The sequence below is a fragment of the Battus philenor genome, unplaced genomic scaffold, assembly GCF_028537555.1.
Source record: "Battus philenor isolate CCGP_79_NKW_IND1 unplaced genomic scaffold, ilBatPhil1.0.hap1 SCAF_11, whole genome shotgun sequence".
In the NCBI taxonomy this organism is placed as follows: domain Eukaryota; kingdom Metazoa; phylum Arthropoda; class Insecta; order Lepidoptera; family Papilionidae; genus Battus; species Battus philenor.
The window spans coordinates 6,592,522-6,618,231 of NW_027181673.1; the positions used below are offsets into that span (position 1 = coordinate 6,592,522).

At 30.7% G+C, this 25,710-nt stretch overlaps 1 protein-coding gene across 1 annotated transcript; it reads left to right on the top strand.

The window, feature by feature from the left end:
• Window positions 1–1,109: 1,109 nt before the first annotated feature.
• On the top strand, window positions 1,110–25,445 carry LOC137929902 (fasciclin-2-like). The gene is made up of 16 exons (XM_068773034.1): window positions 1,110–1,312; window positions 12,899–13,052; window positions 13,126–13,283; window positions 13,359–13,492; window positions 13,906–14,049; window positions 14,120–14,257; window positions 15,332–15,472; window positions 15,935–16,080; window positions 16,416–16,528; window positions 17,200–17,347; window positions 18,519–18,732; window positions 19,295–19,572; window positions 21,263–21,398; window positions 23,074–23,239; window positions 23,987–24,164; window positions 25,019–25,445. Exons 1-16 carry the CDS (start codon window positions 1,252–1,254, stop codon window positions 25,149–25,151), a joined length of 2,442 nt encoding a protein of 813 aa, XP_068629135.1. The 5' UTR covers window positions 1,110–1,251; the 3' UTR covers window positions 25,152–25,445.
• Window positions 25,446–25,710: the final 265 nt, after the last annotated feature.

Sequence of the window (25,710 nt, forward strand, 5' to 3'; positions counted from 1 at the left end):
TATTTAGCCGAACAATGATAGGCGAGTGGTTGAAAATTATCAGCTTTCAACATAAGTCGAAGATTTGAATCCCATCGGAGAAAGTCCTGTAAAAGATTCCAAACACAGACTTTGTGTGAAATATTTACAACGCAATTGCTCACAGAGGTTAAAAAAAATCACGAAGGGACGGACATTTCCTTTGACCAAGAACTCGAGTAATATTAAACTCAATAATCGCTACTTGACCCGCGTCTTGGATTATCGACTAAGTGACAACAGCGAGAACGACATTAAGAGAAATCGAAAACAAAACACCGGACAGGTTAGTAATATGATAGTACGGTTTTTTAGTTTAGTTTTTTTAGTTTTATAACGTTTGATGTAAAAAAAGGATTTATTATTATTTAAATAATGTTTAAGGATAAACTTAGATCAAGTGTGATTTAAACCATATCCCCGTAAACTCGTACCTTTATTTTAACGTTATTTTTCATTAACATTTTGTTTATTAGTACTTTTATGATTTCTGTTTGAAAGATTAAATCTGCTTGGAATGCCAAAAGTAATACCTTGCCATTAAAATATTAAATCTATTAATGACTACAATGTATGCTTCCTTATACAACTAATATGCAAATTCCTTTATAAGGTACGTGAAAAACTCAAGAACAAAAACTATCCTCTGCGTACAATTTTTTTTATTCATATTTAATCTTTGTTAAATATGTATATGTATTTATATTTATTAACATATTTGTAACTTTTTTTAATAAATTGACTTTATTCCTAATCTGAAACTTTGATAAATTTAATTAGTTTAATTAAAAAAAATTGAAATGTAAAAATAATTGATAACAGTAAATAAAGGATGTAAACAAAATAGACAAGTCTTTGAAATTGTTGGAAACATAAAAATCGAACGCGTATCGCTCGAAATCTATATTTGACAACGAGTTTAAAAATTTCCGTATCTGCATACTTTCGATTCCTTTTAACTGCGACGTAACGACATTCCTGTTGAACGCTATCGGCTGCATTGTTACAGATCTAAAAATAATCGTGATGTTTATGCTCTCATGTGCGTCCCGTTTCTGAACGAGTACCACGGCCCAAGCGCCGACCACCGGCTTACAACGTCAGTCGTCCATCTAACCGCCGACTACGTAGGGACGCGCATTACCTTATATCGCACGCGCAAAACGAGCGCAATTACTTTTTTTTTGTATACCTAACAGATTTTATCAATCCAAGTGTTCGATAATTAATAAAATGGGGATAAAAATATCTAATTGTTTTTTGGTTTTTCTTATCGTATGCAGTTTTATGAGAGGTGAGTTTTTTTGTGTTTATTTACGAATAGTATTTTTGTTTTTTTTATTATTATAAACACAGTTCTATAATTAGAAAATAAAAAACAAATTATAAATACAATTCTTATACACTAGTTCCTTTTTATAAATTATAAATAAAAAAAACATTATACAAATAAACGTGAGATGCATAATATTTGACGCAGTAAAAATGAAAATTGAGTGAAAGTAATATTTCTCAATGTAAAGAGAATTGATTAATAAAGACACTGAAGAAAATCGAAGGTATTCCTCGTCAAGCATGTTTAATAGATATTTATCTCGAAGATCTGTATTTTCAGCTTTAAGCTCATATTTTATTCCCCAGAAATAAATAATTCTAGAAAATTTTAAAGCATTTTGTCATTGTTTATATTATATAATAATGTTATTTTCGTGTTTATTATCTGTGGTACAGACAACAGGAAATTGCGCGCCAACCAAATATGTCACCTATCTCCCTGTAGACCTTGGGTATAAGTATTAAAATGAGCATGTATTGTTAGTATAATTAAATTCATCGTGTGTTTCAATACTATCTATTCACAGATATTTAATCTTTAAAATATTTATTGCTATATCCTCTTGTTCTCTTTAACGTTGTTTATTGAATAACAACTCAAGAAGCGTTATATAATTTAATTTGTGAGAATACTTTTCTATTAAGCCGTGATTCATAATACAGAAGGGAATGGGCTTTAAATTATTGGTTTTCTCTCTACTAGCTTTGTACCAAGCGTCTTAAAATTTATATTAACTTATAATGTCGATAACTTTATTACCAATATTCCAATAAATATTTAAACCAAGAATTGAATGGACGAGGTGAAAATATTTATCTTAATCCGTGTCCAAAATAAGTAAATATATTTCTTTATGAAATTTATTACGCGCATTACATACAGGATGGTTGGAGATAGGTAAAGGGAATAAAAAGGGGTACTTTTGCCAGCAAAAAAGCAATATATATGAAGTGATCTCTAAAATATGTAACTTTAATTTTTTTTTCAATAGGAATGCAACAGGCTAATGGCTTCTTCCAAAACAGTTTATAGGGACAGAATGTAAACAATAATTATTTTAATACTAAGTAATACGAATTTTGAAAACGCTATTTGTCTATATAATTTCTGATAATTCAAATCATCCAGTATATTATACAGCATAAAACTACAGCGAGTTATAAAAGCAAAGTACGTAATAATGTGTATGATGGATTCTTTTCAATGGCAATCATTGTCCAAAGTTTCATTTATTAATTCGCATTAAATTTATTACATATGTAGTTCAATATAGAAATTTTTCCATCAATGATCAACGGTTGTTATTATAACGCGTAACACAATACAAGGCGCTTGCATCAAGCAAACGCTTCATGTGTTCGGTCACCAACTAGTTGAGCTCGTTAAACGCAACGTGACGTTACCAATTCCTAAAATTATGTCCGCCATATTTGTGTCATGGTGGCGTCAAATTAATATAAGGGGTTTTCATGTACTCGACAAATATTATTTGGGTCGAGTTAATGAAAAGGAATTTTGAAAATTTGTATTGTTCGATTCGTTTCTAGACTTGGCTTTAACTCCTTGTTTTAGTTTAAATGAACTTAACGGAAAACAACGTAGAATTAAAATTAACATATAAAACTTTGTTTAATGTATGTAATATAGATAGAATACTTGTATAAAAATGATTCGATTGGTAAACCAGGCAACTAGGCTTGGATTAGGAAGCGATTTTTGGAAATAAAACATTCTTTCTCTAGTTTTACTATTGGTTACGATTTCTCTCCCAATATCACGAGATTTTAAATGATACCATTTTACAAATTTAAAGTTGATCAGCTTCATTATATTCATTTTTAGAAAGGTTAAGGCGAGTTCATCAACATAATATCAGCCATAGGCAGTTCACTGCTGGACCCCTACCATAAATTTCCATTCGAACTTGTTGAAAGCGCTCTGTATCACGCGACTTCTGATGAAGTAAGAACTTAGGTATTAGTTATTGTTTTAGTAATAATACGATCTCTTCATATTTTAGATAAATTTTTCATTTTAGACCTAGTAGTGATTGGGTGATAATGATGTTTATTTTTTTGTTCACAATTGGTAGAAAGTCTTTATGGAAAGATTGTATAAGTAATAGACAATAGAACACACAAAAAAAAGTATACAAAATTGCTCACTATACATTTGTCATCTAAATGTTTTAAGAACAAAATGGTGCTGTAGGAGTTTTTGTATTATAAAAATATAGGAAGCATTGTAATGTTTTTTATATGCAGGCTAATAGGAGAAAGCTTTAAAAGGGCCAACGTACAGCTCATTTTCCAGCAAAAAGCTTTTAAGCTATTACTTTCATATTTAATCAATGCATTTACGTCCATTCAACGTATATAAAGAGATTGCTCAGAATAATGTTACATTCGTTTTTTTTTCTGTTGGAATGCGACAGGCTTTTTTTCTTTTTTTGCTTTTTTTTAACTTCAGGCAGTACAAAGTCTGGAGAAAAAGAGAATAAATAATAGTTAATTTTACTATGCAGTAATCCTAATTTTAAAAAGCTTTTTTTACTGTATCATTTAAGTGACGTTTATTTCTCCAGTACAGTCTATAGGTGGTAGAATGTAAATAATAATTATTTTATTACATAGTAATCCGAATTTCGAAAACACTTTATTTGCTATTTAATTTCTGAAACCATTAAATTTTTGGACAGGGTGTAGCATACATTAATTGACAGTAAATGAATATTTCCAATCACCATGTATAAACGTATCGCTTTCAGCTATTCGGGATTATTTCGTCACTGTATAGTAAAAAAAAAGTTGAATTGGTAACTAGATTATTGTTAGTATTTTGCCACTGCAGCTACAGGTTAATCAGCGTCCATCTAAATAAAACGAGAATAGCGGCCGCGTCACGGTTTAGCGTTTAATTGAATGTGCACAAAACAAATGGCAGCGTGTAGTCTTAATTAAAACTCCGCGTTATGCTACAGCCGCTCCCAAAACTAACAGCCTTTTTATATTTGGTTTTTAAATTTTTAGCGTTTGTTTCTATATTCATTGGCTGAACCATTTGAATTGAATATAAATGGACAAGGATTTAACAGGATTCAATCTGTTTGGCTTAATTGTAGACGTTAAGAAAAGAATGCAAGAAGAATACAATTTTACGAATCAAATTAACTTCTTGCCTCATAACGCTGACTTTATACACTTAATAAAACTGAAGTTTTTATTTTTAATTTTGTGATCATTTCAAAAATCTGTTTAACGAAAGTAAAATTTTTGTATTACGTTTTGTTTGTTAAATTTACTCCGTGTTATTTTAGCGCAAAACAATATTAAGCACAAATTTAAGCATAAATATTTAAATAATATAAATAACGGTAAACTTAAATATATGAACTCAAGAGATTTGTGTAATATTATTCATTGTGTTAGTTTAAGTAATTTTTTAATTATTTCCTGTTTGAATTCGAAAAAAGATTGTTAAATTTTATTTGAAAATAGAAACAAGCCTGCTCTTCTTAGCCGAACAGCATTTTAAGCAGGCGGTAGCTGAATACAGGGACTGACCACAATTTTTATAATGTTAAATTAATTGACGTTTCTAAAGTGCTCGTGAATGCCTATTTAAATAAAGATAATTTGAATTATACTTTAAATTTGACTGCACAAATGGCATCCTTCGGATATTATCTATTTCTCAAAAATAGTATATACTTCTTCATAATATTTAATAAAAAAAAGGATTATTCTGTGGCTTTATGAAAAAGTTTAATATAAAAGCGTATGTTGTAAGTTGATACACGTTTTAGCGTAGTAATACTGGTCTATTAGAGCTCAACGGTTAATAAACTAGTCTTGGCCGATAAGAAGTAGGCATTGCAGGAAGTAATTGGTTATCATGCATATTATGCAACATGTTCTAATTTAAAGAGAGTTGTTTGGACGTATATATTTAGTAAACATGATGCCACTATATTGATTTGAGCTCATGATTACTTACATTCTCGACACTGATTTATAATTCAGTGCACTATTAATAACACATAGTAATGAGTGTTGAGATGTCCACAGAAATAGCTCTTTGTGCTAGGCGTGGTTATGTTTTCAACGGTCTTAAAATTAGCGACTTTTTGTGTTATATTCAAAGTCACTCGACTTTGAGTTTAATAATACATAAGTGCATGCACGATCTTTCAATAAGACGAATTCAATTTCTTTTGTCTCGTTTCTCATAAAGAAGTAATGTGTCATTGTTTTCAAGGTTAATGTCATTCTCATTTATTTGTGTCGTATAGGCCGCAGAGAACTTAGTAAAAAATAATTTAGGAAAAAAAATGAGAAATTAATAAAAAAATCGTTTTGTCATCTAAAAGTCACATTCCGATTCTGTAAAAAAATTTCGTTCCATTTGAAAAATCAGTCAGTTCATATTAAGAACGGACTCATGTTTTGATATCGGGACTACTTATGTAACCACAAAACACGAACAGTAGAAAGAAATCAAAACTATTCTATTTTAAAACTTGTACTAAGTTTGCTGACAATGTGATAAATAATGTTATAATATAATAAATTACTATTTTTAAATCCAAGCCTTTTAGTTTGCTTTAAGCTATTGTAGAATTGTACAATAAATAGCTTAAAGCAAACCGTTTTCCTTTCCATTATTAGCTAGTAAATTATTTAGGATTCGTATGTGTTCATAAAGTTTCATTGTATTAGTTTATAAACTACGTATGTAAGTACATAAATATCTAGGATATTTTTTTGTGAGGGCATCGCCCCAACATGTTTTTTCAATGTGCTAATTCCTTCACTTGGGAGAAATAACATTAAATTGCAGAGGTCCGCCCCGCTCCAAACGCTCTTCTGCTAACGAACCGATAATTCAGCGGGAGGGCGAGTGCGTCCATTTCCTTTAGTTCTTCTCGACATTTCGGATTTTAGATTGCATCGATTGTTTGTTTTTTTTTCTACAAATTAAGATAGTGTTTTTGATAATAGGTCTTATAAATTAAAGGCCGAATACATCTGCGGTAAATATCTAATCTCATGGCCACAGAGTACATCAAAACATGTTTATTCGTTTACCATAAAGCCATATACTGATGGAAATATGATCACATAATCATTAAAATCTTGCAGTGTTAAATGCACATTATTAAGTTACTAAATCAATAAATATAGATTCATTCTGTAATCACCATCATCATCATATCTTTTCCCAAATATCGCCACGATGACCAATCTAGCGCTGTTCGCATCCAGCGATTTCCTGCAACCTAAACTCTGTTTACGATCTATGTAGTGGTGGGCCTATCCACGCTGCTTATACCGTGGTTGCCACTTGCGATCCTTTCTGCCCCAACCGCAATAATCCTCAATAAATCAAAATCGCAAAAATATTTCGACGTTACAGAGAAAATAACTGAAATTTGAGTATTTAATTAGGACTTTATTTTCTAATTAATATGGGGCGTAATTTCTCAGTATTCTATGGATTCATCGTGCGGGTGACGGGTTCCGCACTGTGGAGAGAAAAGCCGGCTACGATGCTGGATGTTGACGGCACTGCGTAATTGGTTTAAGAAGGTTTCTTTTCAATGTATTGGTTTTCACCTTCATCAACCAGACTCTTGTCCGTACATAAACAAACATTAAATTGATGTATCAGTTGCTTTGGAAGTCTGTTCCAGAAAGTGATGATGGCTGTTATATGTCTCAATTTTACCTCCACGGTATACAAATTTACTACGAATTTATTTTTACAAAAGTACCGCTTGGAAGCGGTCTGCATTCAGATTCTATTAGTAAATACTAAAGATTATATAAAAATTTGTATTAATTTAGTAGTTAATTGGCCACTTCGTTAACACCTCATGCTTTTTATGTATATTGGGAAGCTATGTTAAGAAAAGTCGTTACAACGTCAAGCGAATCGATATAAGATTATAATTACAAAATTCATGTAATTATCGAAATCGCCCTACCCCAGTAAGAAAATGTGATCGAAAATTTTGATTAAAGAATTTTTTATTTAAAAAGAAATTAATTTATAGTCATATAAATTCTTTGTTTTAATTTCCTTTGAAATCAAAGTTCTTGTTAACAAGATAATTCTCCAGTAAAAATTCCGACGTTGTACAGTTATTTGATTTTATTTTTTGTTCTTTCCGTTTGAGGATTACTGTTATCCTCTCAAATGTTAAAAATATTGATGCAAACTAATTTTAAAAAACTGTTTTATAAGAAAATAAATAAATGCGGAATTTTAACTTTTAGTATATATATAAAACCTATATAAAACCTTTTTGTAATCATTTCGGCCTTGTAACTACTGGCCTGCAAGAGAACATACGAGATGGACATTCCTTTTAATTCCCGACATTATTTTATTCATTCAAGTGCCACTCGCTAGTCCGTCTAAATTGGTGTAAGAAGCTGGTATCCTTGTAAATTGTCACGTTTTATAATAAACATGATGTCACATCTTAATCTCTTATTATGTCTGACTCTCTGACAGCATCAAGTTCAAGTGTATGAGTCAATTTTATAAATCAGGGAAGAAGTTAAACAGGTAATACAGGAAGATTAACGATAGTGTGACTCAGAGTCTCCGTTTTATGTAGTTTAGATATTTACTATGAAAATATTATTTATCATGTCTTACCGTTCGTTTTCCTTTGTCTTTGACGCTGTGTAAAAACTATCTTCTGACATCATTGAATTGTGTGAAGGCAAAGGTTGTGAATAAGCCCGGCACGGTATGCCCTGCTCCATTGTTGTCATATAACTAGAGCGTCTCCAAAATTTATGTATTAGATTTATTTTCGGTTTACGTAAGTACGATCATATTTCCCAGTTCCGATCGCAACTCAAGTGGCTTCCAATTCGTCACCGCAGGAACGCTCATGTTCTTTCTACTCTCTATAACATCCTATACAATCCCTCTGCTCCTTCTTATCTCCGTAACCTCTTCCACTTCTCCCGGGCCCAGGACAAACCTTGTCGTACGAACGTAAGGACGTCACTGGCCATCCCCACCCATCACTCTGATTTCTTTTCCTATTCCTTCACTGTCCATGCTGCAAGATTATGGAACGCTCTCCCCTACGAAGTACGTGATTGTCCATCATTACCTGTATTTAAAAAGCGAGTCAAAGAGCACTATTTATCGCTAGTTGTCTAGTATATATAATATTTTTAGTTATATATGTTATATATGTATTTATGCTTATATTATGTATATATATTGTTTATTATGCTTATTTATGTAAGTATATAATATGTAAGTATACATTTATGTTCATGTTAAGTATGTAATTATGGTCAAAAGTCGTATCTATTGTAAATATTTCAATTTAATTATTGTGCACGTTGTGTCTGCCTTACTTTTTATGAATCTCCTTCCGTAGGCCTACTGGAAGAAATTTCTGGTTAGAAATAAGTAGTGCCTGTTGTGTCAGTTATATTTGTATTGTTACTTTAGTGTTTTTATTGTGTACAATAAACTGTTAAATAAATAAAAATAAAATAAAATAATGAATCAATGTATACATATTTTCGGGAGAACAATAAGTTCTTATAACAAACAATTGCATTTCTTACTTAATAACAATTCATTCCATCATTTGTTTTTAATAACAATATTATTTTAAAATATAGAAATGGCAATATTATTTATTATTTTATTTTTCCGTAAGCATTTCTTACTTTGACTTTATAATAATTTTATTGATCTTAATTGCTTTAAGTCATTTTTACATTTTAAAACGAAAGTCTAAAGTTATCAGTTAGATATTTGGCTGAAAATCCTAATATAAAAAATTGATATTTATATCTTAAATTTATGATGATATTGATTTGTTATATATTAAAATATTTATTCACTTATTTACTCTCATTACACATTTTGTAGTGACGGACGTTATAGAAAAATTAAAAGAATTCTCTACCAGTTAAAGTAACAAGAAGGCAGGTGTGTGATTGTGACAGTAATGTAATTACAAAAAATTATAATAAAATATACTTTAATTGGTAAATACAATACATATTATATAATTAATTAAATTAACCTTGTTTATTTCTCTGCCAGCAATTGTAATATTTAACCGTTTATGTAATAGGTATAATAACATTTAAACCACGTAGGATCGTGTAACAGCGAGACTTTTTAACTAATGTAATTAGGTAATCGAGCGTTCTTCCGTTAGACAATTCAGGATGCATTCTTTCTTTTATTTAAGTACTCCGTCGCACGCGTTAATATAAGGCTATTAAGTAATTGATATGATTGATGTATATTCTAAACCAGATAATTTACGTTAATTCACATTACGAGTATCTATGTGACGGTGTAAATCTTGAAGGAAGTTAACAAGAAATGAGCGTTGTATAAACTGTATTGTGCTACCGAAATCGCTGTACCGCGCCTTAGGAAGCCAGACTGAGGTGGGGGTTGAAGAAGAGTATTAGCACCGCTGTTAGCGTTAACAGCCTGTCGGATTGGAGAAGGCGATACACCCGCATCATACATATATATTTATATATTACAGCAGTTTGTTTAGTACTGTGACTAGAATCTATCTCTTTATATTCTAAATAGTACAGAAAATTAACACAATAGAGTTAACGTGATATATCCCAGTTAAATATAAAAAAACTTAAAAGTATTAATCGCTTGTACAACAATAAAACCTTTGTATAGTAACTAATATATAAAGATTTCAGTTAATCACGACGATAATTAATAAGTAAGTTTCTATCCCAATTCAACACATATATTTTAATCAAAAGTGATTATTTTTAAGCAATTTCTGGGTGTAGTTGCGTACAAATATTGCATCGCCTCGCCTTTATGTGATATAGTAAATTTGTGAAATTTGTGTGAACGATGCTTTGTTATTTGCTTTTTATTTATATGATTTAATTTGTTATATAAATTCAAAAGTAAATAATTGAAAAAAGACAGTTAGAAATGAATACATTTAAAAACGAGCCACGCAACCAGCTGCGCATTATCACCATTTCAACTACAATGGACGTCTCCTGTTAGGAAATACGTAGGCCTCTCCATAGATAAGTATTTGCATAGCCACCTTTACTTAAATGTTCTGAACTAACAAAGTTATGTCTTTTATTTCTCAAGGAATATCAAGAAGTCAACAAATACATCAACAGAAATATTTAAACAAAAATTATAACGTCCATGTTAATTATGCACAATATTTAAATAACGTAGTCTCACAAACTTTGTAATTAAGCCGCTTTTAGTAGAAGCCGTCGCAATTTCTGAGATTATATTTTTAAGTTTTGTGTGTATATGCGCGGGGTAAAAAATGTTACATTCTTTATAAGAGTTCCTAAAAAATACTTTTTAAAAACAAGTGAGTGACGCCGTGTCTTAATAATCTATGTTACTTTTGCTGGTCCGTGGTCTCCGGTCATGATCGTGGGATTTAAGCTACCTTGTGTGCGTTCTATGTCTGCCAGCTGCAACTTAAACTTAAAGATTTATTTTTTTAAAAAATAAATTAATGATGATCTTAAAGATACACACTTTTGACTAGTAGTTCCACTCTGGAGAATTGCCCTCTTTCACTATTATTCCCTATGGTGATTTTCCACGAGGGAGACCTTCGGTTGTCGTATGGCTAAAATGATGATAATGATGACAACCTCCCTCATTAATTAAATTGTTACACTTTTTTAATATTAACCGCTTTTTTCTGAACTGATCATATATAAGCGTTTTTCTCGTATAATATATTATAAAATTATATCTCTTTCTTAATCAGGTTAAATAAATGAAAAAAAAAATTATTTTCATAGTTACGTAATAGTAAGTTTATAATCTTGTACTACTCTTTGAAGTATTTCCCGTTAGTGTTTTATTTTTCAATCTAGTAAACAGACAGATTTATGTTCTTGTTTGGGTTTGCCTGACCCATTTTAACAACTACGCCTTAATTTGTTCGAATTAAAAAAAGCTATGACTAACACTAAAACGCGCATATGGTAACGAAATTTTTATTGTACATTCTTTGTTAGCATTTGGTTAATTTTACTGAACTATATTTATTGTGATGAACTATCATCATTCTGTTCCAGTTATAAGACCAATACGGTTTACGAGGTTAAAGCCATATCTAATAGCGGTTACTTTGCCCTTAATATCTGGTGTTAGCCAATATTGCTGGTTAGTATTAAAATAAAAAAAATCATTGACAAAAAAAATAATTTGAAAATGTTGTTCGATTATTTAAACTGATACTTGATTATTATAAATTGTTTTAAAAATTAAATTTGAATACGTTGTTTAAGAATTGACTTCTTGTCGAAATAAACATTATTCAAAACAACAAATAAAAATCATACCGTTCTTAATCACAAAAATATACCCTTGTGTAATTATTTCTCTGTAGTTAATGAGATACAGAGTATTTAGAATTAGATTTGTTTAGATTTATAATACTTATTAGAATTTAGGACATGATTTGGAAACTCCTATTGATATAGACTTGTAGACTATTCTGATAACAAAAATAGAAACGACCCTCATCAACTAGCCTAGAAAAATTATTGGATATGAAGTTAATAAAAGACTCGAAAATAAGTTTTCTAATAAAGTTTTAGAAGTACGGGTAACTTGTAGATTTGCCGATAATATTTGATTCTGTTCAAACAAATAAATAAGTAATAGTCATGAAAGATTTCACATATAAATAATAACTACAAAAAAATACTAATCATATATTATTATGATAATACTTCCATTATAAAGATTATTGTTTTAAGTAGTGAGTAACATGAGTCATAAGAATACAGCAAACAATACGAAATGTCGATAAATTATTGAGATAATATGACTATATCGGGTGATTTTGATTATAGGTTTAAAAGTTTTAAAAGGTGTCAAACGTTCATTCATCAGTAAAAAGTTTTAAATATTTTTAATCTAATTTCATTCATTCTCTGTAAAGTTATGTCTCTTAAATATGTTACATTAATTTATTTTTTCTAGGGAAATGAAGTGCAGTCTGTGACAAATAGTTAACAATAAATAACACAAACCGCACTTCTACATTTAATCTCCCAGTGTGATCGTAATGTTGTACATATATTTTTATCGAGATAAACTTAATTACTACCAATAGTTCTAAGACATAATATTGTATATTTTGATCATATCTCGTTTTTACAAAGTACCTCATTACGAAGTACACATTCGCTACCGGTTACAATTTTATAAATCGTCATTACGCTATAGACCAGAATAGTTAAACACGAGGGCGCGAACAGATCTGTGATGAAAGTGTGATTAAAATTTAGACTAAGTATCTTAGCAACGAAAGTAACTTTTTTTACTTCACTAACCTAAACATACCTAAACTATATTCTTAAATAAATAATATTTTTACTCAAATAAAATTATTATTTTAACAACTTATCTTAATTTTCCTGAAAAAAAGTGACAAAAAAGTCCCGTATTAATTGGTTATTTACCTTTGTGAATAATGGAAACAATAAAAAAATCTGTTCATTTCAGAATGTGTAACCTGTTTTTCGGAAGATGAAGTTGAAGTAACCAAAGTAAGGTCAGGTAGTTCATACTTTCAAGAATGCAGATGTGACGAACGGGACACACTGGGCGTGCGCTTAAAGTGGTTCAACACAAATGATCAAGAAATTGTTGCGTTAGGGTAATGCTTATTAATATTGCATTTTATTTACTTTAAATTTTTGTGTTTTCCTAAATTTAATAATTGTTATAAGACCAGGTACGAAATCAAATATATATACAGAATGGCTGAATGAGAATGTATACGGATTATATATATCTAATGTCACTAAATCAATATCAGGTGAATACAAATGCTTGACCAATTATAATGGCCAACAATACACAAGAGTGTTTAAAGTTGAAGCCTACGGTACGTATCTTTCATCAGAAGTTTTGGATTCATTGATTAAGTATATAAAATTATAAATAATATCCTTCTACCTAGATCCACCGTACTTTGTCAACACGGCTGAGGCCCAATATGTCATTAACGGCAAAGATGAGTTAATTGTTTGTGAGGCCAGAGGAGAAACTGATCCTTTTATGACATGGCATAAAAGTGATGGCGGTTTCGTTGAGGTAACCCTTTTTTAACTTTTGAAAATCACTCTCTTTTAATTGATAAAGGCCATATAGCGCGCAGAACATTTGTATATCATCAGTATATCAGAGGACTATGTCGTCGATCTATAAGGTGGACAGACGACATATGATAGACCGTTATTATTAGGAATGTAAGGGAGACGCCTATGTCCAGCTGTGAATGAATATCCTACGGCTGAATTAATGATAATGATGATGTATTTATCGCCAATTGAACTAGTCGTCGAAGAACAAGATGACCCTTTATAAATATTTTGAAAAGGCACGTAGATGACTTCACGTTATTTTAAATCGCCTACTTAACACCAGCTCTTTCTCATTTTTATTGTATAAATTAATGTGGTTTTTAATAAAGTTATTATTGTTATTATATTAAAATATTTTTTAAGATATCGGATGATGAAAAATACGAAGTGGTACCTTCAAAAGGACTTCTAATAAAAAAGGTGACGAAAGAAGATAGAGGTGTTTATAAGTGTACCGCGCTGGACCTGGAAACTGGTGAAGGTATTGATAGAGACATCACTGTAGAGGTACTAAACGCAGTTATTTTTAATAAATACTATAAATACACATTTTTGACTGACTATTTTTTTATTTTAGGTAATTTACATGCCTGTAGTAGAAGACCTGATAGCTACGCCACAAGCAACTGTTGTTGTTGGCGGATCTCTAACTATAGAATGCGCTGCGAATGGTATGCCACATCCAGAATATCTGTGGAGAAAGATTTCTGAAGCGGTAAATTGTTATCATTTCGTTTAAAATTTATAATTATGAATTTCTTGCTTGACGGTTTTTAAGGTTAAACGAAGAATTTAATTATCCATTATGAGGATAGTCTAGTGGAGTACAATGACGTATAATCACTGGACAAGTCAAGTCACTGGTTCATTTCCCTGGAGGAATAGGACCTGTACAAAATTTTCACTACCCGTAAAATATTCGAATGAATTCGTAATTGTAGGTACGGACACTTATAAAACTATTAGCTGCTTTCCTTGAATCATGCGATGACTATAAGACAGGTAGTTTACACAGCAATTCGCAAGCAATCAAAAACACGCCGTCCTTTCCGGTGTAAACGGTAAAGACGGTTAAAACTATTACAAAAAGACTACTCCCGATTATACAAAGAAGCATTGCCAGAGTTATTTTTGCTACTTCATTAGTTTCTTCTAACTGTTAGTCCGGAAATAGCAACCAACAAATTCTAGGTTTAGTCTTCTTGCTTTGCTTTGTCTCATAATGAGCGATAGTCCAAGTCGAGATGCCCTGTCAGAGACCATTGGACTATACCACTCCATGGAGCGCGTATCTAAGAGGTCGGCGATCTCTCAACCCGGTGATAGTGCATGTAGACTAAGCCCAGAAAACTCTTGGTTCGGGCTGTTAATCTTGGTGCTAAATATAAATTATCAAGAAATGGTAGAAAAAAACGTAAAGTGGAAGAAAAAATAAGAAGAAGGAATATCCTAGTACTTAAAATAAGTAAAATAATTTAATACATATTAGTTCTGCATGGTTGATTATTTATCGCTCATAGGCCTTCCCTGTACATTTCCAAAAGGACTCGATGAAAACGGCCTGCATCAATAATAAGTCTTTCGACGACCTAAAAAATTTACTCGCATCTTAATAACCTCAATTAGGTCTTTTAGTTTAAGTGAAACTTAAGTTATTTTTAAAAACGAATATTTATTCTTTTAAAAATTGACAATAGTCTTTTTCTTTGTTTTAAAATTAACCAATTTATAATTATATTTCGTATTAATAAATTATTGATTTAAGCTGTAAATAATTTATTGCTTTTAGGAACCGGCGAATGTTAACGTGACCTGGCACCAAATAACGAACAGCATTATATTCGATAGCGTTGTTGCAGCAGATAAAGGGATTTACGAGTGCATAGCGTTTAATAGTGCCGGCAATGCATCTAAAGCAATCAGTATCGATGTAAGTATTTTCGCTTCCTTAATAACTTAAACATCTTACTTTAATTTAAACTTTCTAATTTATACTTACTAATTCATATATTAAAAAAATAAATCAAGAATAAAAATTAAAATTAGCAATTATTTTATATTTTAACGTACAATAGTAATTACATTTGTATGACGCTATCGTATGTTATACCATCATTATTGTTTAATATTAGGTCGTCCACAGCTGGACATAGACTTCCCCCGTAAATTTCCCACGGGACCTCTTGTCGGTCTGTGGTATCCATTCCAGAATCACCAGACCCCAGCTCACCAGACCTCAGTTCTGTGCGCTTTTTGGCGTTCCATAGAGCTATTCTGATTTTGATTTTAGATTTAAAAACATTTTAACTTGTTTTTAGAGACTATATACGTTATAACAAATATAATGGATTTATAACAAAGCTGCCTAATACGAAATTCTGTTTAATTGCAGGTATTAGTCCCACCCGAAATTCTACAATTTAATAACGTTACAGTTATTGAAGGTCAAACGCCTGAAATAATATGCAAAGCGAATGGGATACCGAGACCTAAAATTACAATAACTTATGAAGGAGATGTTTCTGAAGATCTTAAAGGGTAAATGGATTTAATTTAAATATTCAAAATTCAGTAAGATTATCAATATACATATACGTACACAGGGTGGTTGGTTATATGTGCAAAAACTTTCAAGGGGTCAATGCATATAATTCATTTGTCAGCATAAGCTTTAAAGCTTTTACACCTATTTCCAATAACTTATACAGAATAGTAATTCTGTAACTATTAGATATTGGTACATCGGTAATTAATGCGGATTGCATAATACCACGGTGATATGTGCTTTAACCTTTTATTGGAATTATTATGAGTATGTTATCTAAATTTAATAATTTACTTTTTATAATAATAAATATTAATTTATTTTTTAGAGTATTTTGGAATGAAGTGAACACAAGTGATTCTGAAACTGTATTTCAATTATCATTTAGTCAAGCGTCAAGGACTGTACAAGGATATTACACATGTACCGCTAGTAATGAAGGTATGAAAATGCTTTATATTTCATTAATTATATGTCGGCAAGAGTTACAACTTATTTCAACTTTCTTAACAAGATTACAATTTTAATTAGTCAATTTTTCTTTAAACGTTCATAGCAAGGGTGGCCAATCTACGATTAGCGAGCCACTTGCGGCTTTTTGAAGAATTTGTGGCTCTCGATAAATATATCAGAGTTCTCTTTTCATTTTCTTGTTAAAATATTTAAAAAATATTTCGGGTATTTCAAAAACCAGTCAAGTATTAACTAACTAGCGTTTAAAAGAATTATCAGAATATATAAAATAAATGTATTTTATTTTTAATATCCAAATTTAATACAAATATTCTATATTTTGATTTTTATGATATAAATAATAATGCAATAGTTTGTGTAAATGTTTGTACAATTTTATATATTTTTAAATACATATTTAATTGCGCATAAAATTACAAATTATGAAAAAGTCGCTCGTACTGTCAGGGAGCTTGACTGTCCCTGGTTTATAGTATCAAATTCGGAAACAAAAATAATCAAATAATATAGTGAATCCCAAAAAAAAATAGTTAATGTATAATATATTTTTAAATTTTTGATGAAGTAAATAAGCAAATGAATAAACTCTTTTTTTCATCTTTCTTAATTGTAATTCTGCATCTTTTCCTATTATACAGTGGACGTTGCAAATCAAACTATGTATATGTCAGTACTACACAAGCCATACTTCAAGACACCATCAGAAGTCCAATGGGCTTGGGATGGTAAAATGGTAAACTTGAGCTGTGATCATGAAAGTAATCCGGGTTCTCGTATAACATGGAGGTATGTATCTGTGCAGACCAGCCTTAGACGACTAATATCTGCGATTGTAGGTATTGTAGTTTAGAAATAAGTAAACTTTGTTAATCTATATCGCCAAATCTAAACTGTAAATAATTTTTGTCAATAAATCTTTCTTTCTTTCTTTCTTTACAATCTTAGATAATTTACACTTTGTGCATTAATTATATACAATTGCCATTGCACACGAATAAGCTTCCAGAGGATGGGCAGCAACATTCTGTGTGATACATGCAGCAATCGACGACTCGCCTGCCAAGCGTAGCGATTGTGGTTCATTTTTGTAGATATATTTACGGGAGACCATTGACTTTCCGTAGGCGTCTATAGGTTGAAATGACGAAGTATCAGTGTAAAGATACATAGAAAACACCCTTATCTTTTTCTAAAATCCATTTAGCGTAGTAAATGACCTAAATAAAAATTGTTAGTTGCCTTGTCTAAAAACAGGGTATAGATGTTATCATGATGTTTTCAAAAGAGGGCTCTGAAATAAACAATACAATAAAAGTCTTGTTATTTTCTGGAAACAGCTCCTAAAAATTAATTATAAACACACACTAAGACACACATTGTAAAATCTCAGAGAAAATGGCGGTGAAGTCTTCTAAACCGAACTTATTCCTGTTTGCAAGCACAATTAAACCTGTGGAACTAATAGAACTTACTGTTCGAAAAAAAAAACCAAATATACCTAAAACATGTAGACCACATAATTAAACTGAATATGTACTACGGTATCGTCAACGAAATGACTAGGTATAAATTCGTAGTGAATTTGTATGCTACAGGAGGGAGCGAGAGTAATAACAACGAAATCTCTTTATAACTGCTGAAGAATTTAAGCCTATCAAGAGCGGGCTTCCAAGGCAGCGTTGGCAGGATCGTGAAAAATTGTTTAGATAGGGAAATGAGTTTAGTCGGTGATGATGAACGTCAATTCATTGCCTCTCCCAGGCCTACGCCCTGCAGGGCTACGGACTCAGAAGCCGCATTGTTAATCTATGGTATACTGTGAAGCTAGTTACGTCTCATTTTACTTGAAAAACACCATATGGAATCTTAAATAATTACCTTTGAATTGTAAACAATTTAATACGAATACATGCTGGTTTGGGAAGCCAGTATTTATTATTAATTATCTTTTAAACAGGTACGTGGGAAAAGATGTGTCTACAGCAGAACAAGTAGAAATAAACAAAATGTTGGAAGAAAAGTTAAAGAGTGGTTCCGATGAGGTTTTAACAATAATTATAGAAAACCAAGCTATGTATGGTAATTATGAATGTTTCGCAAGAAATGAGTACGGCGAAAGCGCAAAGACTATAACACTTAAGGAGGGTTTTACCCCACCAGCTGTTAAAAATGTAAGCTAAAAATATGATTATTACATTTATAATTAAAAATTTATATAATTTTTGTAAGACTATGTTATTTTATACAGAGTGATTGGTTTGGGGTGTAAGGTCTTTATAATAGTGAATATATAGCTTATTTTCTGTCAATTAATGTATAATAAAAATAAAATACATCCTATCAAAAATCAAACATTACAAAAACTATTAATAATGTAATGATAATATTTAAGGAAAAAGCATTTTCAAAATTCAGATTACTACATATTAAAATTAATGTTTGTTTACTGTCTGTATACAGACTATACTGCCGGAAGTTATTCTATATTTATGGAAGTCAGTGGCTTGTCGCATTCAAATAGTAAAAATAAACTATTGTAACATATTTCAGAGTAGTTTCTATATACATTACTACACGATTCCTTTGTCTGCAAACAAGCTATGGTTTCACATCTTTAAAACTTTTATTACATATTTCCAATAAGCCTATTATTATTATTGCTTGATTCTATTTGCCGTACAACAAGTTAATCAAACCTCATCGATTTGCACCACTAGTTTATTTCATTTTCAGGTTACTATAGTTGAAATAATGCCAACATCTGCTACCTTCGCTATCATTGGTCCGGATGAAGTAAATGGACCGGACGTAATCGGGTTTACGGCTGAATACGACAAATCAAACAACTATGATATCACCGACATCCACGTCAATAGAACTTGGTCCGTACATAGACCTTACAAAGTGGACAAATTGAAACCGAATACAACGTATTACATCAAGTTTGCGGCTGTGAACGACGTCGGTGCCGGCCAATGGGGCGAAACTTTGAAATTTATTACCCCCGAGACGTGAGTTTTAATGAATTAATGTACTAAACTTCGCACCTTGCTGCTTCACTTAACTGTTCTCATAAAGAAGGCAATCTTTACCTAGAGATACAAAGTAACTTTAAAAGTTAAGTGGTCTTCTAACGAAAGCTTAACAAAAATCAAACGAAATTCATTGACTTTACGATTAAAAAATAAAAAAAGTTTAAATAGTCCATTGTAAACTAAATGTACAATATAATCAGCAATAGACTCCTCATAAAATCAAGTAAATGGTGAACCTGAACCATTACCTATATTTGAATGTTGTATGGGGCTGTTAAACTTTTTGCCTTTAAGAGCTTCGACAGATTCAGGCCTAATCGATTAATGAAAAAACCTACGCGAAATGCAATGCTAGAAATCTGGCAATCCATTGGTACAATTGACATCAAATGAAACGAGCTTGATATCGATACCTTTTTTGTACGATTATTATAATTAGCCAAAAAGTTTCGAAAAAAGTAACAGTCTGACTATGCATATTTAAAATTCTCCAAATTTGAGGAACTGACAAATTAACCCCAAGTGCAGCCTTACGGGTTTGCGAGTAAAATCTCTTTATAACATAACGAATATTTTATAGGAATCCTTTATCAAATATTAAGCAAAGTATAAAGCTAAAATTATAATGTGAATAAGTTTACAGAATGAACTGAATAATTCCGAAAGGCAACCGTTATAAATTGGTATAGCTGGAGTTAATGAAATGCTATCGTAATTATCAAACAAAAACGTTGTTAAATTCCTAATTATTATTGGCTTAGAATATCAGACGACAGATGCATTGCATAGTAATAGACTTATTATTTGATCCTTTTCAATGTACTAGTTGTACAAAAATAAAGTTAAGTTCATTGTGTTAAAGGAAGTAACTTATTTAACAGTTTTATTGACGTTCGTTCGTTTTATTAAATTAAGAAGCAGCGAAGGCACTGTATAACTAGCGTTCAAATAATTTAATCGTTTACACAAGTTCTTGAAGAAAAGCGACATAACAAGCGAGACAAACGTAAGTTCAACGGCAAGATGTAGCTGTTATAATAATTGTAATAGTCTATCTAAATGAAGCCGTTTACGCAACTAATGACGTAAATAAAATTTATCTGGATGTAATTAGAAATAATGTACGTCTGCGCTCCATTAACTTTAATAGAATTACCAGGAGGGAGTTAAAATTTAATAAAGATGATGTTTAAATTTTTAAACATTAAAAACAAATTCAAAAGCTTATGTTTAAAATGTCACTGTCACGGCTTATATTTATTTATCCCAATTATTTTCCACTCAGAATCATTAGCTGTGATCACAGTTTGTACATCACAAGAAAAATGCTATTTGATAGAAATTATAATGAAATTTAGTTGCCCTACGTTATCCCGCACCCTAAAGCGCGATGTAGCGGTTCCAATAGCACTATATTACTATGTTAGCTTTGAAATTGTAACTTAATTTACCTAACTAATTTGATCTACAATTTTAAAGCTATTCCTTTTTTTTTCAATTTAAAAATGCATGCATTTAGGAATCTAAATCGCCTATAAAGAAATAAAAGTTTTCTTTTCTATGGCTAAACTAATTTAATTTGTGTGTTTATCGATAATTGTACTTGCTATGTTGTACCTATAATTATTTAAAAATGTACTAACTATAATTATTTAAAAATTTATAGCTTTGTTCCCGAACCTCCTGTGTGGGAAGCGGAATTCGATACAATATTGGCTTTAAGCGACACTCACTTGCTAAGCTGGAAGATTCCGGAAAGCAACGGACAACCGATCGATTACTACGCCTTACGTTATTGTCCGGTAATGTACAAAATATTTAATTAAATGAATTATAATACTGACAATAGAATGTGGTATGAACCGGTTCATATTTTATATCAGAGCGGGAAGAATCGTGCGTGTATGTATTGAATTGTTCTATAAAATTTGTGTTTATTTAGGAATATAAGTAATTAGAATTTAGCATTAGATCATATTTTGGACAGAAAAAAATATAATTATTCTTATAATGAACGGACTTATACCTATTCGAGAACTTTAAGGCGTGTACCCATTTAACGTTTCATTTCTTCGAAAACAAATATACTTAAAATCTACATAATTAAAGCGAAGGAATAAGACGACTTAGTCGAGACAATAAATAAAAATAAATTTAAAACAAAACAAAAACGATTCATAGCCTGCTGAAGGATTTATATATGACAAGAGCCCATATACACCTAATTTTTAGAACGGTCATCCACAACAGCTTTAGTAACATAATTCAAAATTTTGTTAGGTAGGGAAAGGAGGCTGGTCGGGGAAGGTGAAAGCATTGCAAGGAGAATTCCTTACACCAGTTACGTGGATAGCAATGCCCGAGTACAGAAATCGAACCAAGCAAAAGCAACCAACCAAGTTAATGTTCGGCGTTCATTTGCGCCCGTGAGTCAGAATCACTCCATGGAGCTACTTATGTGGGTCCTATATAAGGGTCCAAGCATAGGTTCCCAAACGAATCCCTTAAGCAATGTTACATAAATGTGGCTATGCGCCATATGCGGCCCGCCTCCTCAAGCGCGTGGAATTTATAAATGCTAATAAGACAACAGTGTAGATTCAGGCCAAAAACTAATAAGTCTAGAGCAGCTATATTTAATGCGCATCTCTGGTCTCAGTCTACCGTGCACTCCGCATCGTCGAGTTGGAAACTGCCTCGGTCCAGATGTTCATGGGACACGGGCGATTCTATAAGTACTGAGTAATAGGAATATACTGTGATACATTGCGGTAAATAGCCCTGTACTATTAATTGAGGAGAGGATGAAAAGCGACGCAAAAAAGAAAATTAAGAATGAATGAAAATTTAAGATTATGCGATACATACTCAAAGAGTGAATGAACCATTACGTGAAAACCGAAGGAAAAAAGAATGAGAGTACAATGAGACGTGAAAAAATTATTAAAGATATAAAATTCCCTTTTCAAAAAAGACACGGGTGTACGACAGGAAATGAAAATAAAAAAAACCTGCACCGCTGAACTTCTAGAGTCTGCCTATCCAGTGTTAATTTGAACCATTTTTAAATTTCGCGCCTGATTAAACCATTCTAAATATTTTTAAACGACAATTTATAGAGCGCGTATTAAACTTGCTTTAAATATTTATATGAAAGTAAATAGTTACTTAATTTAAAAATTGATTCTTTTGTTTGATTTGTTTTATAAAACAAGAAGGGATAAAAAATGGTAAAATTACATGCAATAAATTACTTCAAATTTGTTTAATGTAATCGGCAACAATCATAAAAGCCTAAGACATCGTTTTGAGACTGAGAAAATTCTTAGACAGATGGCCGCAAATAAGTCACGAGCTTGTGCGCCTATGAAAAAAAAGGTTGAATACAAATGATCTAGAAATTAACTGTCTCTATCTATTTTCTTTATTAATATAAAATTTTTGTACACTTGTTACATTTAAAATTTTCTATTTCAGATGTCAAATAGTTCAATTCGCGAAGATTTATGCAAGGAAGAAATAACAAAAACAAATGAATTCGTTTTAACAAACCTTCAATACAATTCATCGTATTATTTGGAATTAATTGCACACAATTCTCGCGGAAATTCGTCTGCTTCACATCTATTTCTTGTAGTACCAGGTATTAAAATGTGAAATATAAATTTACGAAAGAAGGATCAAGCCATACTCGCCCTTACCCTGAATAATTATTAACTATTGAAAATTTGTTTTTACATTTAAATTTACATCTTTCTATTGTTAGCTCTAGTCTTTAGTTGAAGACTATCAACTTTCGTACCACCGTTCATAGCGGCCGCGAAACAATAGTGGCAAGTGGAGATTCATTCTTTTGTCTTTGTTGAAAGACTCTGTAACAAGCAAAATTACTGACAAAAAGACGCACTTCTGACACAATGACTCAAGGTGGCAAAGCGTCTAATGCAAATAACGTATTACGCATTATTATGAATTTAAAAAAAATGATTACGACGCAATGTTATGTTATGTCTATATTACCGACCTTTGACTAAAAAGTGTGATTGTTTATGGGTATAAAATATTTAAAGGACAAATAAGTTATTTATATTTACTGTCAATTAATGGATGTTGTCACCCCCTCCAACATGAATGGTTTAAGAAATAATAAATAACTTGATGTAGTAAGAAAAAGCAAAAATAAAATTGATACTACATTTTAAAATTAAATATTGATAATTGTCAGTCCTGTAGACTTTGAACCGCCACAAGTTATTGGCCTGACGCATTCCAATAGACAAAATATTAATGTGTGATTGTAAACAGGCGTAAAAACTTTTGCTGGCCAATAAGCTAAACATTATCAATCATCTCGCATCATGTTTCAATAAGTATGTATCTTGAATTTCAGTTGAAGATTTGTCAACACAGTTAACAGCTGGTGCAATCATAGGTTTATCAGTGTTAGCGGTGTTTATATGTTTATTACTTCTCGATTTGCTGCTTCTGTTATGGCGACGACAAGGTATAATAGCTAGCTGCTTTTACAAGAAAAATAATAAAAGGAAAGATGACACTCTTCGATCGAGGTAAACTTATGGTTGAAACTTAAAATTCTTCTACTCTGGCTTGTGATAACATGGCATGTTTAATTATCAAAAAAATCGATAGAAACGGTTGCATTCCGTTATTGTTTGTGTTTATTACTTTTTTGTTAACTTTAAAAAGCAATCCCATATTGAAGACACATTTGATTTAAAAAAAAATTGACGAGTTTTTAATTATGGCATGTCTAAAAACCGATTAATAGAGGTACTTACGGTAAATCTATACAAAGGGAAACCTTTCTATTGGTTCCACAAAATTAGTAACTGTTTTGTAGGCACCTTTTGTACACGGAGTTTTACAATATACTATTATTATTAAACCTTTAATGCATGACTTTTATTTATACTTTAAAAAAAATATTTATCTTGCAGATAAGTACACTATAATGCAAAGAAAAATAGAAAAAAATATCTATATAATATTTTTTATACTTATTTTTAAAAAAATCTAATGTTGCAGATATACAACACTATGCATTTACTCTTAAGTGTAGTACTATTTTACTTTTAAGTAGTATGTTGCAGTTTTACATCATTATGCATTTAATATTATTTGCGCATGTGGTAATACAATTTATAACTTTATACATTTTTTTTTGTTTTGTTCATTCGAATGTAACATATATTTGCAATAACATGTCACATTTTACATGTTTAAAATTAATTTAAATTAAGTTAATAAATAGATAGTCTTCTCTGAAATTAATTTTTAATTTTTTACAAGTAAATATATATATATATATATATATAAATATCTTTTAAGTTATTTTAGCGTAATATTATGTCGACATAAAAGGCACTACAGTTTATTTTAAAATAACGTCATACTATTTTAGGGACAAAAAGGGCCTGCTGAACAACGGCGAGTCAATTTCAGGCGACAGTTTAAAACGGTCTCGCAACGGGCACAAAGAATACGAATATGACAAAACCACCGGAGTCATCACTGGGAAACATTCAAGTGTTTAAATAGTTAAGCTTGTACAGTTTTTAATTAAGAAATAAAATAATAACAATATTGATTGGATAAGTTAAAAATAGAGATGATGGTATATAATTAAAATTTACTCTTAATTAAGTGTAAGAAAGTATCTTTTTTTGGGCCAGTTTTAACGTGAAATGCTAATATTAAAACTTGTTTTTGTATACTTTTGAATAATTTTATCCTTATGTTAAGTAGTATTTAATATTAGTTTTTTGTTGATTTTAATATAATTTTTATAATATTTATGAAAATTGACACAAGTTTTAACAATAATTGAGTCCTGAAATATTATTAATAGAACAATTAAAAATCACAAAAATGACGAATCCCTTTTAAAAAGTATGTTTTTGTTATTTTTATAATAAGAAAGTTTTAATTTTTTAGTATTATTTTGTTACGAGATCAGTGTGATAAAATAAAGATATTGGTTTTGCTTTTTATTTTATCTTATATATAATAAATTTACCAAAGAACTTTATGTTTTAATACTTTTAATAAATAATTATTTAATGAAGGGTTTTTTATTATGACGCTTTATTACAA

Coding starts and splice junctions, on each gene's coding strand:
- LOC137929902 (XM_068773034.1), top strand. CDS start 1,252: ATGGGGATAAAAATATCTAATTGTTTTTTGGTTTTTCTTATCGTATGC. Junction 21,399..23,073: donor ACGCCTTACGTTATTGTCCG/GTAATGTACAAA, acceptor TTTCTATTTCAG/ATGTCAAATAGTTCAATTCG. Junction 24,165..25,018: donor GATGACACTCTTCGATCGAG/GTAAACTTATGG, acceptor ATACTATTTTAG/GGACAAAAAGGGCCTGCTGA.